The sequence below is a fragment of the Centroberyx affinis genome, unplaced genomic scaffold (genome assembly GCF_046629955.1).
Source record: "Centroberyx affinis isolate AG114_WGS23_722 - 3 ecotype Tasmania unplaced genomic scaffold, CSIRO-AGI_Caff_v1 ptg000240l_1, whole genome shotgun sequence".
NCBI classification, from domain to species: Eukaryota; Metazoa; Chordata; class Actinopteri; order Beryciformes; family Berycidae; genus Centroberyx; species Centroberyx affinis.
Window position 1 is genome coordinate 168,837 of NW_027278925.1, and position 17,304 is coordinate 186,140.

A 17,304-nucleotide genomic window follows, 5' to 3' on the forward strand; every position below is an offset into this window, starting at 1 on the left:
TAACATACACAACTGCCCACATATTTAACTGTGGGACTTACAGGTCCGCACTCGAATAATTTCTGTTTTCATCAATTCAAATATGAATTTAGATGTTATTGTTATTGTCTAATTTTCAAAAATAGTCCACACAGCGGACATATGGACAGTAAATGCAACTGTCTTTTAGCCATGACGATGTCTGAAGTTTACCATAACACTGCAGAGCAGCTCACTCCTGTGACGTGATTACTATTACTATGCCAATTAGGTTTTTGGAAGGGAGGGGAAAGGAAATGTCAACTACTGGGATCATTACAAAAACAAAAAAAACAAAAATAAACTTTCATGCCACCAGAGGTGCCGGTGTCCACACAATCCTGCCTGTTCCGGCAGAATCCAGCACAAATTAAGCACTGGGTGGAACGAGCTCCCCTCTTCTGTCAGAACTGCCGAATCACTGCCCATCTTTCGGCGGAGACTAAAGACACATCTCTTCAGGTTACACCTGGACCCCTCTTGAACTAACCTATCTTCTTACCCTTTAAATAAAAAAATTTAATAAAAAAATGTCAACGAATGCTACTTATTCCTATTATAAGGCATAGCTGATGAAGACTGTGATGCACAGTTGGTTTCACTACTGTTGACAAAATGTACTATTGTAAGTCGCTTTGGACAAAAGCGTCTGCTAAATGACATAATTTAATGTAATTTAAGTAAAATGATTAACAATAAGGCCTTAGGAACATAAATGAACATACTTTAGCCGTAGGACACATATGATAAAAACAGAAGAGAAAAAGAACATATTTGATTGTATTCCTGCTTTGGCAATTGAGTCTCCTGCCCCTGGTCTGCACAGCACTTTGTCTTCACTTTTCAGAAAAACCCATCTGTGGTAAATGGACAACTCTGATAATACTATCTGGCGCATATAGAGTATATCAATATGTCTGAAATTTTTCAAATTGTTGGACAGACCTTCCTCCCCAGCTGCTTGCCAGCTGTGCCTACTGCCACCTGCTGGCCCAGCCAATAATGTAGTCTGTTGTAAAGAAGTATTAACTTGTGCGCATGACATTCTATTGTGCGTGCACTGCACAATATAAAACATGCACTCAAGTTGCATAAAAAGCATGCAGAGAGATATAAAACATGTTGATGTAACAAGTCTATAGAGCTGTACAGCCACACCTGCCCCTCTTCTGAGACTCTTAAGTGTTATCCTGTGCGTACGATATAAAACGTACTCATGTTGCGTAAAAAGTGTTGATATAGATATAAAACATGCACACGTATTAAGTTGATATATAGAGCCAGCATAACCGCACTGACCCCGAGACATGGTGTTGGAGAGCTGTAAGTGTTGACAGATACAAATCGTTGCAACAGATTGACTACACAGTTTATAACTTCCCTTTGATCAAAAAAGGACCCTTGGCTAATCATGTGGAAAAAGATAGATCCAAGACACTCAGAAGATCTGTTAAAAGCCTTTATTCTATTTGGCGATTCATAATTGTCAGTTAAAACCTGCACCCAACGCAGTTCATCCCCATGGCCTTAGCCAAATAGAATAAAGGCATTTGAACATATTTTCACCTTGCCTTGGATCTCTATTTTTTTTTCTCATGATTACAGAAAACCCTTTTTTATCCAAAGGGCACCCAACCCCACAATGTTTTACATTTGAAGCTAAGAAGCATGCTCCTATCTGTTCTCCAAGTGGATGAAATCAGTTTGAAACTTGCTCAATAAGCAATATTTAGCTGTGCACACAAAATAATGAAAATGAGGACACAAATTAGACTAACCAGAATGAGGGAATGAGGTCTGTCTCCTCTGCCCACACAATAACATCTCATCTAAATGTGATAAAACGTGTAAATGTGGTAAAAAGTTCTGTCAGTAGAGTTAATGAAATTTACAGTGGGCCAGCATCAGTCCTCTGCTCAATTTTGAGAGCAGGGAATGAGGAACAGGGCTTGATCTGAGGCAATGGCCTTTCCTGTTCACAGAGGAGATAATTATTTGTGACATATTATTAAGTGTGAAAAACATACAGCTAATGATAATCATTTTCTACACATACAATCGAAGATTTAGCAAAACACAATAACCATTTTTTGGCACTTGCTTTGCTTTAAATAGTTGACTGAGGACAACATAAAACATTGTTCTAACAACATGAACGTCTGTACCAACAAGCTAAACCTCACAAACTTTCTCTTTCACTGTTGGCTGGATTGGGTTTTTTTTTTTCAAATCACATGCATTTAACCGTAATTATCATGATCACTTGTTTGGTTTGCCACAGAGATAAATACTATGCATGTCTGAAGCAAGTGGTTGGGCTGAGAGAGGAAATCCAGAGGAGAATCATGGATGAGTAATAGTTTCCATGACAGAGGAGGCCGTAGCATCCTTTGATGGAACAAAACAGACCAGCACGGCGCACATGATGCTGCACTCGCAGAGGGAGAGTCAGTGTGGAGGATGACGACCTACAGTACAGGGCTTCTCAGAGGAAACATATGTGAGCCAGGAAAGACACTGTGAAGAGCCACACGCGGAGCTCCTTGTGAGTTCCTCCAATTAAAGTGTTTCTCCATTAGATCTTAGCTGTGGAAAACATTCAATCATTAATTTTCTCTATAGCCGGGCTGCAGGAGGCTGGAGCCTATTCAGGGAAACACCCTGGACAGGTTGCCAGTCCATTGCGGGGCTAACTCAGATAGACAGACAATCATATTCATATCTATGGGCAATTTAGAGTCTCCAGTCCACCTGACTTTGCATGTCTTTGGACTTGGGGAGGAAACCCATGCAGACAAGGGGAGAAAATGCAAAGTCTGCACAGCAAAGGCCAAGCCAGGAATCAAAACCAGGTCTTTCTTGATGTGAGGCGACAGTCTAACCACTGAGCCACCATGCCGCCATGTGGGTAACATGGTCCTTGTTTATTCTCATCTCCACAACATCTAAAACACAGTAAGTACTCACACATGGGAGGTCATTAACTTTTTTTGTTGATGGCTGAATATGGATTTCATAATATTTCCGTCACTGTATTTAAATAAACCCTAATTGAGATTTGCAAGCGGTTAACTTCCAACCAAAATTGATTTGAGGTACAATCCTTGGAAAATTGGGGAGAATTCTAGTCCTGCCAAACATAAAGGCTTACATACAGTACTATGGTACTTACAGCAATGGATAAATTACACAAAAGTATTAGCCTAAATAAAATAACCTACAGCTATGCACATGAGAAAATCTGGCAAGATTAGTTTTCATGTTTGCCAAAAGTATATCTGTACTGAAACATGCACGTTGATGGACTTTCTATTTAAAAAATGCTCAAGTGGCTCATAAAATCTATAGCTTGTATACACAATGGGAGTGAGCTACATGTGAAATGCCAATAAAATCAACGCCAAGGTGTATACTGTTCTTTATATAGTGTTAAATATTTTGCAGTGTTTTCTAGTACTCAAAAACTGCCACTATGGGGCAAACAAACTCTTAAAATTATATTCATGTTGTTCTTTCAACATCACCACGGCACATATTACCTTTGGTCAACTAGCTCTCAAATTCAAAGACACACATGGCTAAGATCATGAATATGAATTAGGCTATCATATGAAGACATTCTGAAAAAAAATACCATTTGTATAATAAAAAAGGTTGATAATCATTTTTTAACTTTTATTATAAAGAACAGATATTCAAAGACAACTCACACTCATGTGAGATCATTTTAAATAAAACTATCAAATAAAGATGGTATTTTTTTTTTTACAAATGCATGCTGTGTTACCGCTCTCCTTCAAATGAACTTCAATGTAAGTGTTGCGTGTGGTGAATTAATCACAATGTTCCCAGAAGTTCAAACATTTGTGTCTCTTCAGGTTTCAGTTGGGATGCATATTTACATCAAATCAATTTATTTGACCTCAAATTTGAACATAAACATATTAACAAAAGCAATCCACCATCTTTTTACTCCCCGTAAGCACAATCTCCAAATCACCGTCCATGTAGGGCTGACTTTGTAAAGTTTCCAATTTTTTTCCCTCTACGGGCGACTCCTCTGCCTCTGGGGTGCCGGCTGAGTTGTTCCATTGGTGGAGTTGAGCAGATCGCACCCAGAGGTCAAACAGATACCTGGGACCCCTCTGAGACCTGCGTGGCCCCTGAGTCCCAGCCGGCCTACGTGTCCCCTCTCACCCTCCCTCCCTGGTTGGCCGTCAAAGGCTCTGCCAGGACGTCCACGCTGACCTGGTGATTGAGGATAAAAAGAGTGTTTAGTCTTCATGTCTCCAAGTCTGTCCTCTTTCTGTATTAGCTGAGTAAGTCTTTTTTTATGGATTCCAAGTACAGTAGACTGCAGAGAAAAGATATTTCTTTTGGCAAATGACATGCTCCTCCTAAGCGAGCTCCTCCCTCCTTTCCTGCGATTTGAAGCGTAGCCTCCGCTGACGACAGTTAAAACAATGTAATGCAAAACAATGCAAAGGGCCAGATGTGGCTACTGATTAGTGCCTCATAATAAGCAGCAAATCAACAGCTCGTTTAATTCTCATTCAGCTTAGACATCAAACAGTGATAAGTATGTTTCAAAGACGATGTTACCCTTTGCTCCCTGGTCTCCGATGTAGCCAGGTAGGCCGTGGCCCTTCGCTCCTTTATCACCTTGTTCTCCTCTGTCACCTGGAAGCCAGACACACCGTTCTCTTAGCAGGAATGACAACAGAAAGGCCATTCCAGCCCTAAATGCTCTGCCTCTGGGACTGAGCTGGTACTCAGCCTCACTAGAACATGCTGTCCATGGTGTTTAAAGACCATATGTGTTACTGAGATCATTGTTAAATAAATGTTTTAAACACCTTGTAAATATTCTTCAATTTCATTGGCTTGGCACGGGAATGTACCGTATGTGTGACATCATGCTAAGCCCTCTAACAATAAATTAAATTTTAAAAAAAAGCTTAGAATGTACATGTTAACATACAGTTTTACAGTGCAGTGTACAATAGTTGATTTAGTACTGCAGTATCTCACAATATATTTCTGTCATAGCCAGTCATGTAAGTTATTTCCAAAACAAGCATTGCTGAATCAAATTTTTTTATAAAAAGCTATGGCAGAAATACATTTAGTCAAGTTTTTATTTCAAACCTATTTGTCCTTGTCTGCCTGGATCTCCAGCTTCTCCATAGAATCCCGGTTGGCCCACTTCTCCATCAATGCCATCAATACCAGTGTCACCCTGACAACGACACAAATGGGTCAATTACATCATTCAACTTTTGTGTGTGTCCAGCATAAAAGTTGCAATGTAATTTTCTTTTCTTAGGTGCTCTTGTCAAGCAACAGATTAAGGCGCCATTCAGCACTGACCAGCTCTGTACACAAAGACTGAAAGGAAATGAGATGTAGTCTGCTAATCACTCATATTCTGCTGGGAAAACATTGCACAGTTACATTACTACTGTTGGTTGGGTATGAGGTCACAACATGAGGCTTAACAGCCATAATCTAATATAGTGGAATATTTTTATATATTCATGGCTTCATGAACATTTATCAGCCTGAGAGTCTGTGATTAAAGAAGTTGTGGAACATGAATCGGTTCTATGCTGTATAATAAATGTGGAAAAGGGTTTCCAGTCCAAGGACAGACTTGATACTCTCCAAAAACCATTCAACGCAGACCAAGTGCCTCGTCTGTGACTTCTTATTTGTCCTCATGGAGACGTGGAAAATCGGAATGTTTTCATTCCAAGCCATTCTGCCAAATACTTCAGCTCTCTTAGTCCAGTCCAGGCTCTTGAAATGTGTTTGCATTTTACTTAGCCAGGGAGACAGAAACGAACAATGTATGGGGAATGTACTTCAGCAGTGTGCCTGAGCTACAGCTCTAGATTATGTGAAATAATGCTTAAATCAATAATTCTGTAATGGTGTCCCGTGCGTGTCTGTGTGGACTGATGAAGCTATACCATGAAAAATATTATTTTCAGCTTGAACAAATCAATACTTTAACTTTGAAACTCACAGGAGGTCCAGGTGGTCCTTTCTGTCCTGGGGGACCAGGGGCACCCATGGGCACGTCCCCATAGAGAGGACAGACAGCAGCACATGTCCTCTTCACTGAGTTGGCAAAAGTGGACATCTGTTCCAGCACCACTCTCTTACAAACCTCGATCACGTGCTGAGCAGGGAGGGTTGGGCCCTGTGTAACAAAACATTACCACATCCATAACTGGAGATGACCCAGCTCTGGGACATGTAATATGGAATATTACATGCTGAACTAATGGCTGCCTCAGAAAGGAAATGCAGTGAACAGTGGACAAACCCAGCCAACAATATTTCCTTAGGCTCATTATGGATTTATAGCCATACTAAATGAAACCCTTGCTGTGAGTCACTACTAACTGCAGGCTAATGAGAAACCATTTAAAGGCATTCTTGACACCCCAGTTGTTACCAAACAGTATGAGCGCCAGTCACTGTAATTACTATTGCAAATAATTGCTTTGCTGTGTGTGTGATATAATTTACCTGTAGATGAAGTACCAATTACAGCAGAGATCCAGGAGGAAGCTTTTGAAGCAATGTTTGCACACCATGTACTAAGATGATTACAGCAAGCACTATAAATGTATAAGAAATTACATTTGGAGCAGCCAGCTACTCTCTTTGGTGTGTTGTAGTCAGAGGTGACAAAAGGTAAAACTTGTACCATATTTCTCAAATTCTTATCCAGGTAGTCAGTGAATTGTGCTTACCGGTGGGCCTGGGGGCCCCTGGAAACCGTCTGGTCCTCCTTCACCTCGAACCCCCTTGACTCCAACAGGACCTGAACGTCCAGCTGTGCCCGCTGGGCCGCGCTTTCCCCGTCCTCCCTGGGGTCCCTGCTCACCTCGGTCTCCAACCTACAGCACAGGTAACAACATCAGCAGTGACAATATTCAGTATAGACCAGAGCCAGTGCATCCACCAGAATACTGTAATAACACTAATAGTAGTACTATAGGCTACTACTTATACTACTATAAGTAATGATACTAATAGCAGTATAATAGTAATAATAGTATACATATACTGTAGTATAGTCACACATCTACATGCAGAGTAACTGTTGAGTAATCTAGAAGCTATAAAGCTAGCTAGTATAAATCCAACTAGCTAATGGTAGCTAATTCTTACCTAACCAACAATAGGAAATTCAGAGAAGAGGTAAGTATAAAATATCTACTAAAAACTAAGTGAAAGGATTGGATTAGTAGTCTTGGGTGTGCCATGTCTCTGTTCTGAAGCTCTTATATAGAGGTGTTATAAATTAGAGTTCATGTGAAGTGTTACTTTAACACTTAAAATGTACATCATCTTATAACAATAAACGCTCCAATTTGTTCTATATATGTCAGTGTTCATGAAGCACTGACATAACAAAAGCACACCTCACCTGTCCTTTTGGGCCTTTTTTTCCTTTTTGTGCCTTTAAAAAAACCCAAAGCAAATTCACAGTAAGTAAAAACACATAATTAGAGTATAATGATGAGTAGAGAGGATGAAACATTTAAAGCCAAAATACCTTTCCACCTTTAACACCTTGGATTCCCTGGATTCCTGTGTCTCCCTGTACAAGGAAATTGAAACAAGACAAGTTATTAGTGACTAGTGAATATTTGATGTAGGCGATGTGAATGTGCTACTCTGTACATGGATTCTTCATGGACTGATAAACAAGAGCATGTTACAGGTTTATTAGACGACATAATGGTGCTGGAAGTAATTTTGGCATGTCAATCAGAGATGGGTATTATCATTTTATACTCTATTACATTTAACAGATTACAGTAGCTATACTGTACCTCAAACATGATTTATCATACTGTACGTCTGCCACGCCCACTATGTTCACATTTCAAAACAACACAATGGAAAGACATCTACCCAAATATTATGTCTGTTTTCTGACAGAACAGTGTGGCAGAACCCATTAGCCTTGTGCTTAATTTGACATTTGAGGGAAGCGCATAATATTTGCACACAGTAATATGCAAATTCTAAAGCACTTAAGAGTAACTAAACCGGGGTGCTCTGGTGGCTCACCGAGTAGAGCACGTACCATAAGGCTCAGTCCTTCCCCAATTTTACTTTTATTTATTTCATAACTTTTCCAAAAGTCTAATGATATTTTAAAATTTTCCAGAAACATTTCCAGGACTGGAAAACAAATTTCCAAATTCCATAACTTTTCCAGGATTTTCATGCCCGTGGGAACGCTGGGTGCAGCACTTAATTGCTCCAGAAAATGTGTTATATTTTAGAGTGCTGAGATAATAAGAAAGTGGTGGGTTGTGGCATAGTAACACAACTGGAAGCACTCTAGTGAATCATAATAAGGAAGAGCACACTGATTTTATGGAACATTCCCTCCCAGGAAAATAACATTTAGCCTTTTCCACTCTTTCCAATTAATTCTCTATCAAATATCGTAGAAAGGGAAATCTCCACTCTGCCACTTCTGGCAATGTCAGGCAGTTGTAAATAATACTAGTACAAATTTAAGCGGTTTTTGACATAGTACATTCTTTGAAATTATTTTTCATTATTTTTAGAATTAATTTGTATTCCACTTTAAAACAAATCAATGCCAGCTCTATACTCCAAATGTGGGTTCTTTTTAATCAGTTTTGTTTGCATTATAGCATGCCACAAAAACATAAACAGCTGAAATGAGGGTCCTACAGGAAGATTTGTCTGTGTAATCGGCACGGGGGTGTCCTGTAAACACCAAGAGCAGGTCCTCCGGGGGACTTTAGCACTCGTTTTGACCTCCAGTCCAGATGGAGAGAATAGGATCCACTGAGCTAATATGCCCTGGGAGCAGCCGTTACAGAATCAAAGAGGGGAGCCACTCTGGAGACCTAAGTGAATTATCCAATTGTTTGCTCTGCCTCTTCATGGTGGTTTGATATGGGTTTGATGACAGATGACTCTGAGGCAGTGAGTTACAGGAGAGCTATGCTGACACATGAAGCTAGGAGGCAACCTGCTGTGGTAATCTGACCGCACCAACATGTCCGCTCCGTAAGTGAACAGAAATGTAAAGAATGGATTTGATAATGTATCTTCTGTTAGGATCTTGGATAATCAGTCGGTAGTTTTAGGATATCATTTGACCATCAAGTGTTAACTCAAAATAAAATTAAGCCTTTGCCATCAAACATAAGGCAATTTGTAAAACCTCCTATTGGGTAAGAGAAATTTTCTGTTGTTGTTCATTGAGCCTGTAAATACTGCCAGAATTGCTGATCATGGCATCAAATATTAGTTTTCACTCTATGATAAAATTGCCTTCATTTTATATTTCTAACAGATAGTGGATAAGAATTACCTTGGGTCCTGGTCTGCCGGGCAAGCCCACATGTCCCTGTGTAGAGATGACATGGTTTAGTGGTTTGAAGAGAATGAACTTGTATTTCAAAGAGTTTAGAAAATTCATCTGGAACACTCACAGTGGGTCCTGGGGGGCCAATAAATCCAGGTCTTCCTGGCTTCGCTGCAGAACCTTTGTAACCTCTCGGGCCCTAGAGAATAAAACATTTATTAAACCTACCTAAGGGCCTAGTTTATTCTCTGTACACTGTAGTTTTCCTTTAAGATGGCAAACTACTTTACGTACACAGCTCTTTAAAATGTATTATGTGCTCGTCTTCAGTGATTGCAATGCAATGAATGCCTGAAAAAGTGACTTACGGTTCGGCCTTGAGGACCCATTTCTCCTGGTGGCCCCAGGACACCTCTCTCTCCCTGTTGAAGATCAAGTCACACACCAACAAATTAATCTGCCAGAGACAATACAATTGTATATTTATTTACAAAATCTATGATCCGCATGTCACCTTTGCTCCAATTTGTCCACTTCTTCCACCAGGGCCCTGTGGTCCTTGATACGCCTGTGTGGAATAGATGACACTTATAGGTACAAATACATTGCTTCCAAACTTCAATATAGAGATATCAATATGATCAGCATATAATACCTCTATTCCTGGGTCCCCATCTCTGCCTATCAAACCAGGATCTCCAATAATGCCCTAGAGAAATGCTATCATTAGTATAAATCAGGCAAATTATTCTTCAGACAGAAGTGAGCAGTCCGGTGTGAAGCTGCAGAGGAGACAGCAGTGAATCACCTTTACTCCAACGGTGCCAACTCTCCCCTTAGGTCCTTGGATTCCCTAGATTTCACAAGTTCAGACAATAAACACATTTATCAAAATCTTATTTTGACTTTAAAATGCAACCAATGCCTATTAATAAAGTAATATATTTGTATACTGGTGGAAAACCAAAAGGGAAATATCATTTCCAAATCATTGTGATTAATTTATGATACATACAGGCTTCCCTTTCTCTCCAGCAGCTCCTCTGTCTCCAGGATCTCCCACAATACCCTGTCAAATCATGAAAACCATTTTTAAGTTCCATAAATTACATTTTTAAACTAGGCTATGAGATAAAGTCCATTCCTTAAATAATATGGTGTCTAAAGTCTACCAAAGAGCCTGCCTTTTGGATGGCAGTACTTTATGGTACTTTGTTCGTCCTCCATATACAATACAGTAGGTTATCGTGGCCATCGAGGCTCTTCTCTCAATGACTCACCATCTTATGTTGATATAGTTCAGGCTCTCAAATCTTAGCCAAAATCCAGCCACATGAACTAATGTTGTTTATGGAGACGGCACATATGCCAAAAACTTAGTTCTATTCCAGTGTTCCCTACCACATTAAAAATGATTTACTGGTTCTGTGTGCTTACATTAGGGGATTTCGGACGAAGAATTATTTTAGTATCTATATGACAAAAACAGGCAATTGGTGGACATATTTGTGAACCCACAACCCACCTGCTTCCCCTGGAGCCCAGGAGGCCCTTCTGCACCACGGGCCCCTTCTTCTCCCTATAAACGAAGCCATGATGAGATTTAAATCACGCTATCTAGATGAGAAGGAAACAGAGAAACTGGGGGGAAAAATTAAGTGAGTACCTTAACTCCTTGATACCCGGGAATCCCTTCATATCCTCTTTCACCTTTAGCACCCTTCAGGGAGGAAAAAAAGTTAGTAATACAGTAATTACATAATCACTGGCAGTAGGGCTTACCACAGTGTCTGAAAGGTTAACTTACGACTTCTCCTGGCTCCCCGGTCTCTCCAATGCCTCCAGGTTGTCCCCGAACTCCCTTTAATTACAGTCAGAATGTCATTAACTCCTACATTAAATCCTCTGAGTTATCTTTACAGCTATGCAACTACACAACAACAAACCGCTCAGAAATCCAATTAAAACTAGGAAACTTCACTAATTGCCTGCTGTAATTGCCTGATTACACAGGTCCAATGGAAGCCTTTGGTTTGAAAATACATGTAGACATGTAAACACAACAGAGGAGTTTTTACCTTGAAGCCTGCTGCCCCTCTTAATCCTTTCAGTCCCTTGGGTCCTCTTTCACCCTATTTACACAACATGTTATTAGCTCAGATTCGCAACGTCGCAGAGTAAAAAGATGATAATCTGTGTTTGATGGATTACCACTTGGCCGTGAAGTCCTCTCATTCCTTTCTCGCCTTTGATTCCCTCCTCACCCTGAGGACATGTGAGGTTTCATTAATACGTTTTGAGAAGACAAACCAAACATCTGAGCTGGAACAAAGACAGGAGCGTGTAGAGGCGGATCTTACCTTCAGGCCTGGTTCGCCAGTGTGACCATAGTCTCCTGTGTTTCCCATGATCCCCTGCAAGACAAGTTTGGATTAATTACAAATGAAAGCTGTTGCAGTCCAACTGTTTGTGAATCACCCATCTTGAGAAATAGAGTATGAAAAGTGAATAGAGCCATTATTTAAGTTTCCACTGAGAAACACTGACTAATATAACAGAGTAGACATTAGATGTATCAGCCTAACAAACTATTAAGAGTTTAGGTATGACTGTATTTTCATTTCAATGAAGCAATTAGAAGGTAGCAGTTTAATGTTTTGCAGTCATGATGGTAATCATAACATTCCCTTGGAGGGACAGACACACAGTAAGTAAACAGTGAGAAAGAATTGAATATGAGCAGAAAAAATCCTAACAGAAGACATATGAAGATCATTATTAAGTTGAAAATGTGAATATAACAGAGTCGCATTAGTGGAAAATATACATAAGTGTGTTCAGAAGCATTTTGGAAACACCAGTCATAAGTACAAGAAAGTGGAACAGCATTCCTGTTTGCACAGATGCTGACTTCCTCTGTAACACAAAGAATCGTGTTTTCCAGTTGGCAGTATTTCACTGAGTCAACAAACAGTGTAAAACAAGTCCAGAACGCCTCTACACCGTCCGTTTATTTAACTATCTCACCTAAGCCTGTTTTAAGCAAGGTCAGCTGGACGGAGGTTAACCTCAGCGATGGCCGACAGTATGGTGAGAGGCATGACCGTGAACTTTACAATGTTTTTAAGGCTGTTTAGGTCTGACAAGCAAGGGACCACCCACCACCTGAGATGGACAGTTCATATATCTGAGCCAGGAAATGCCCTCCTTAGATGCCAGCGGGGGAGGAGATAAACATGTTGGGGCTCTGTGATTCACATACTGGCAGGGGGTCAGGACTCTACTGAGTTACACAAGACAGATGTTTACTTCCATAAGAGCAAGGGCTACAATTCAGCACATGAATATGTGGCATGTATAGTTCTGGAATAGTACTCTATGTGTCGGAGTGTGTCGGTGTGTGTGTGTGTGTGTGTGTGTGTGTGTGCGCATACACGCACAGATGCACACGTGTGCACAGACAGCATGGGGGGATTTCCCTACTGAGTGCAAAGGGCATGTTAAATGCCAAGCCATCGCATATAAAACAATCTTCTTTCTTTAAACACTCTAGCGAACACATGTTCTCTGGATTGTGTTTAAAAGACACTCTGATCTGCTCCAACATAACAATGGCTGCTGAACATCAAAGACATAAACCAGTCATAAATTTGAAGTGGAAATAATCATGTCTGCTGCTGCCTGAAGGACACAAATATGGCTATGTTTATAATTACATAGTTGCATATGTAATTGGGTCCTGCAGAATACTTTAAATTGTTCATTATCACTTTCTCAACCCTCTCCTCTCTTTCAGCAATTGGTCTGCATGTGCTGAATTAATTACCATTATGCATAAATATAAAAGCATTTGTGAAACAGAAAATACAAAAAATATCACACAATAGTAAGTAAGCTAATGCTGTTCATTACCAGACATTTGGAGTGTATGGTTATTGCTCAACTGCCTGTTTTTCCTGTGTGTGTGGGATTCATTACATTTGGCACAGCTTCTTTAAATGGAAAAGCAAAACCATTACAGATCCTATGATCCTTTGCCATCTTGATCTAAATCCTATATTCTAAACCGGGGCCTGTCTTAAATGGCTCTTTCAGAACTCCAAAAACAAATTTATTGTCACATCCGTGCTGGTTCATGTTTTTATTATCTGTTGCAAAAGGGACATGAGTTTTCAGACTCTGAGAGGAGCCCCTGTGTTTACTATCGCTAAGCGGTCTTGCTTCCAGATCTGTTTCCATCCTGCCATCTCTCAGTTATGCTTCCATTGCTATTTTCCACAGCTTCACTGCTGTCTCACGAACAAGAGTTTTACCATTTCATTCGCCCACCATTCAATTTAACTCTTTATTGTGCAGTGAGCTGAAGGGGCTAATGCTCAGCTCTTGTAGTAAAGTCAGTCAACACTGAACTCATACACCACCACAAGCACACACACAGAGTCTCAAAAGCTTGTTCATCATTTGTCCTCATTAAACACAATTCAGCTTCACACTGTTGTGAGATATCTGTCGTTAAGTTCCCTCACCCAGTTTCCTTGAGTTCCTGGTTCTCCTGTGTGTCCTGGAAGACCTCTGTGACCCTGCAGATGAATAAAAATACTGTATGTCAGCATGGATATCAACTAGTCAGCCAGTTTTTATTATGTAAGTCGGGGGTTACATTCACCTTTGTTCCTGGAGGTCCCTGAATTCCTGGTTGTCCATTCATGCATTTGCAAGATGGTCTTCCGGCTGTTAGGCCGATCTCTGCATACCCTCCACACTGCCATGGAGAGGGTGAGAGAACAGTCTTGAAATCACACACATCTCTAACAGGCGGACTAAACCTCTGTTGAACGGTAGCTGACTCACCACACTAGAGAGCTCACAGCAGCCCTCTGAATAGGCCTGTTCTGGGTCACAAGATACCTCCATCTGCTGAAGGTCCACCTGCAAAGACAGAAGAAAGGGATGAGAAATTAAAGTTGTAGCCCAAACCAAATGATCTCAAAATAAAAAGGTAGAAACATTACTTTGGAATAGGGGTAACGCAAATCCAAACTACGCACTTACCGACACAGAGCGATCTCCCACAGCCCGCTTGACGATGGAGGTGTACCCCCGGCGGATGACTGGCCTCGGCTCGTCAATGGCCTCCACGCTGACCTCACTGCAGTCCACCAGCAGCTTCACCTGGCCGCCCTTCACGCTCAGCGCCAACTTGTGCCATTCTCCGTCAAACAGCGTCTCCACCCCATGGAAGGTCCTCAGCATCTGGGTCCCGCGGGGGCTGGTGTAGAAGAAGTCCAGAGAGCGCGTGTCCCCCTGGAAGCGCAGGCCCACCTGCTCCCGTCCCTCGGGGTCGCTGACCTGCCACAGGTTCCAGGATTTCTTGGCAGTGTCCTTGGTCACCTTAAATGTTGCGATTACGGAGTAGTCGGAGGGCAGGCCGTCTGGGTACACATCGCTGTGGCATGGGAGTGAGAATTAGAGCGCTGGGTAACACCATATAGAGGCTATTTTCATCACGAGACAACAATTAAAGGCTTTTGTTATGGAACATCAGGAAATCATTTTATAATGTGAATGAACAGAAACAGAGCTACTCAGATTTTACGCTTGTGTTCCACATTAGCATCTGACTTGGAACAACAGTTTCAACACCCACATCTCTCTGTGACTTTCCGGTGCTGTTAAATCTGTCTTCCTCCCCATTTAATGATGCACTACTTTGTGAACAATCTTTCTTTGTTTCTAGATTTACAGTAAAGCATATTTCGAACTTAGCACAAAAAGCAATTGTCAGGCAAACAGGGTTCAGTGAGAACAGCTTAATTGGCATCATCACAAAAGAAAAACAAGACATAAAAAAAAAGACATAAAGCATAAATGAGAAAACAAAGAAATATTGTTATGCCTATAAAGTGTCAATGTCCAAGTATGTTGGACAGGATAACTATCATCTTCTATCTCCCTCTGTGCTAATTCTGTAATTATTTACATATGTATTGCAATTGCATTTTCACCAAACCTTTGTAAGGAGGTTATTGGGATTGTGCATCCCATTAATTATGGAGACTGAAACAAACCTTTGGTCCTCTCCTCTAAGTATGAAGTGAAGCAAGGCTAAAATGGTTCTGTGTATAAAATAAAGTCACTGTCGGGTGAAAGCCTTGTGTATCCAAAATGAAAATTTTTCAGGATCTAAGATAACAGCCTTGTTTTCAGGTTGACCACCATGTTTTTTGAGTTTATCCAATGAGGTGTAAAGGGTTTTAAAAGCCCAAGAGGTCGAAGAATTCTCTCAGCCCTAATCCTTCAATTGGAGTTAAAAGGAGTTATAAGGTTTTCACATGACAACAGGATGTGGACCTGACATTACATGAAAGTAATTAGTAATCTTAGTCCAGCTCCACTGAGCCTCCCTGGACTCAGGTAGTCCAGTACCTCATGGTCTTCCGCAGGTGGATGGAGGGGTTGACGCGGTAGGCCACAGCCTCAGGTTCAGACCCGTTCACTCTCCTCACGCCTCTCGACTCAGGCACACGAAACTCCTCCAGAAGATCAAAGCCTCACAGCAAAAACACACTGAGCTTAGTTTTTTACATCTCTTGGTGTTGAGAAAACATGATATCACATTAATTCAGTATCAAGTGGGTTAGATGACTTCTAACTCTTACGTCAATGCTGATATCATTGATATTTTAAATAGTTACATTACTCATTGCCATTAATAATGCTGTCTCTTCACAGGTACAGTGAGATCATTTACTTAAACCTTCAACATCAAAGGCTGTTTACTTTCATCAAGTGTGGATTCACTATTAGATTTTAAACATTGGAAGCTGTGTGCTGTAGTTTGCATGAGATCAGCATGGTTGGAGTCTTCTCTGTGAGTTTTTTCGAGTAACCCGGTTTTGGGTCAACGCATGTGAACATCAATCACTTGGCCAGGTAAACTCATACTCTGATTGTGAGAAACCCGGTTAAGATGCCTGTCTTACTCCCATAGTAAACGGGTTACTCAGTCAAAGAGTCTATCTGGCAGCTGCTCCTCTTAATATGTTTATTTTTGCTGGTAGGCTGTTTTATCTGTGGGCGGGACACCACAGATAGATATTCTGTGGGATATTCTGTTAATTGGTTTGTTGTCATGGCAACAGGGAGGCTGAGTCGCAGGGTTTCATGACAAAGCTGTCATGTAAACAGCTTAACCCCTGTATGACCTTAACGGGAGTATGGCCAACAGCCACTGAGAGCAGGAAATTCAAGAGGACTGTGTGTCTGTCACTGTAAAGGCAAAATATGGGCAAAGTACTGACAAATGCTGCCATCTGCTGGTCATGCTGTGGTAGAACATTGATACGTGCTCGACCTGGCGAATCACAGATGATTAATATGACATCATGTGATTAATATTAATAAGATACCCACACCTGGTTAACCACAGGGTACCAGCATGTTGCCATGGGTGATGACAGCTATTACATTCTAATGTTAGTAGTTATCTTTCATGCAGTGGGGAATATAGATATCATCATTTAACTTGAGAGAAAAAAAAAAAAACTCTAAAGGAGACTTACTTGGTAACTTTTGACATTGGGTCAGTCCCAAAATGGCAAAGACTACTGCGGACACCAGCATGTCTTTCAAGGCTGGCATTTTCAAATTTTGATAGTCAGGGGTTATAAGTACCTGCAAAAGTTATGAAATTAATAAATCAGATTCACAGCCTTTTAATATATGAGTGTATGCTGCACTTACTAGTCAGTCATCTGGACTCAATTTTATTCTATTTTTAACTGTCAGTTTCTACATATCACTGTAATCTGCAAATAAGGAAAATCTATCTATACATTTCCGCAGAATATAGGTGATATGATATTGTGAAAAGTAAACAGAGAAATTTAATACTTAAAAAATAAATAAAA

At 40.7% G+C, this 17,304-nt stretch overlaps 1 protein-coding gene across 1 annotated transcript; it reads right to left on the reverse strand.

Annotated features, from left to right (window-relative positions):
• Positions 1–3,846: 3,846 nt before the first annotated feature.
• On the reverse strand, positions 3,847–17,035 carry LOC139664762 (collagen alpha-1(IX) chain). The gene is made up of 26 exons (XM_071543713.1): positions 16,957–17,035; positions 15,821–15,944; positions 14,447–14,840; positions 14,246–14,323; positions 14,061–14,156; positions 13,921–13,974; positions 11,755–11,808; positions 11,606–11,659; positions 11,473–11,526; positions 11,202–11,255; positions 11,061–11,114; positions 10,920–10,973; positions 10,410–10,463; positions 10,203–10,247; positions 10,050–10,103; positions 9,909–9,962; positions 9,763–9,816; positions 9,522–9,593; positions 9,401–9,436; positions 7,592–7,636; positions 7,463–7,495; positions 6,783–6,929; positions 6,047–6,223; positions 5,167–5,257; positions 4,621–4,698; positions 3,847–4,266 (listed from the first exon to the last, which is right to left on the reverse strand). The coding sequence occupies exons 1-26, from the start codon at positions 17,033–17,035 to the stop codon at positions 4,064–4,066; spliced, it is 2,292 nt and encodes a 763-aa protein (XP_071399814.1). The 3' UTR covers positions 3,847–4,063.
• Between the last annotated feature and the right edge of the window lie 269 nt (positions 17,036–17,304).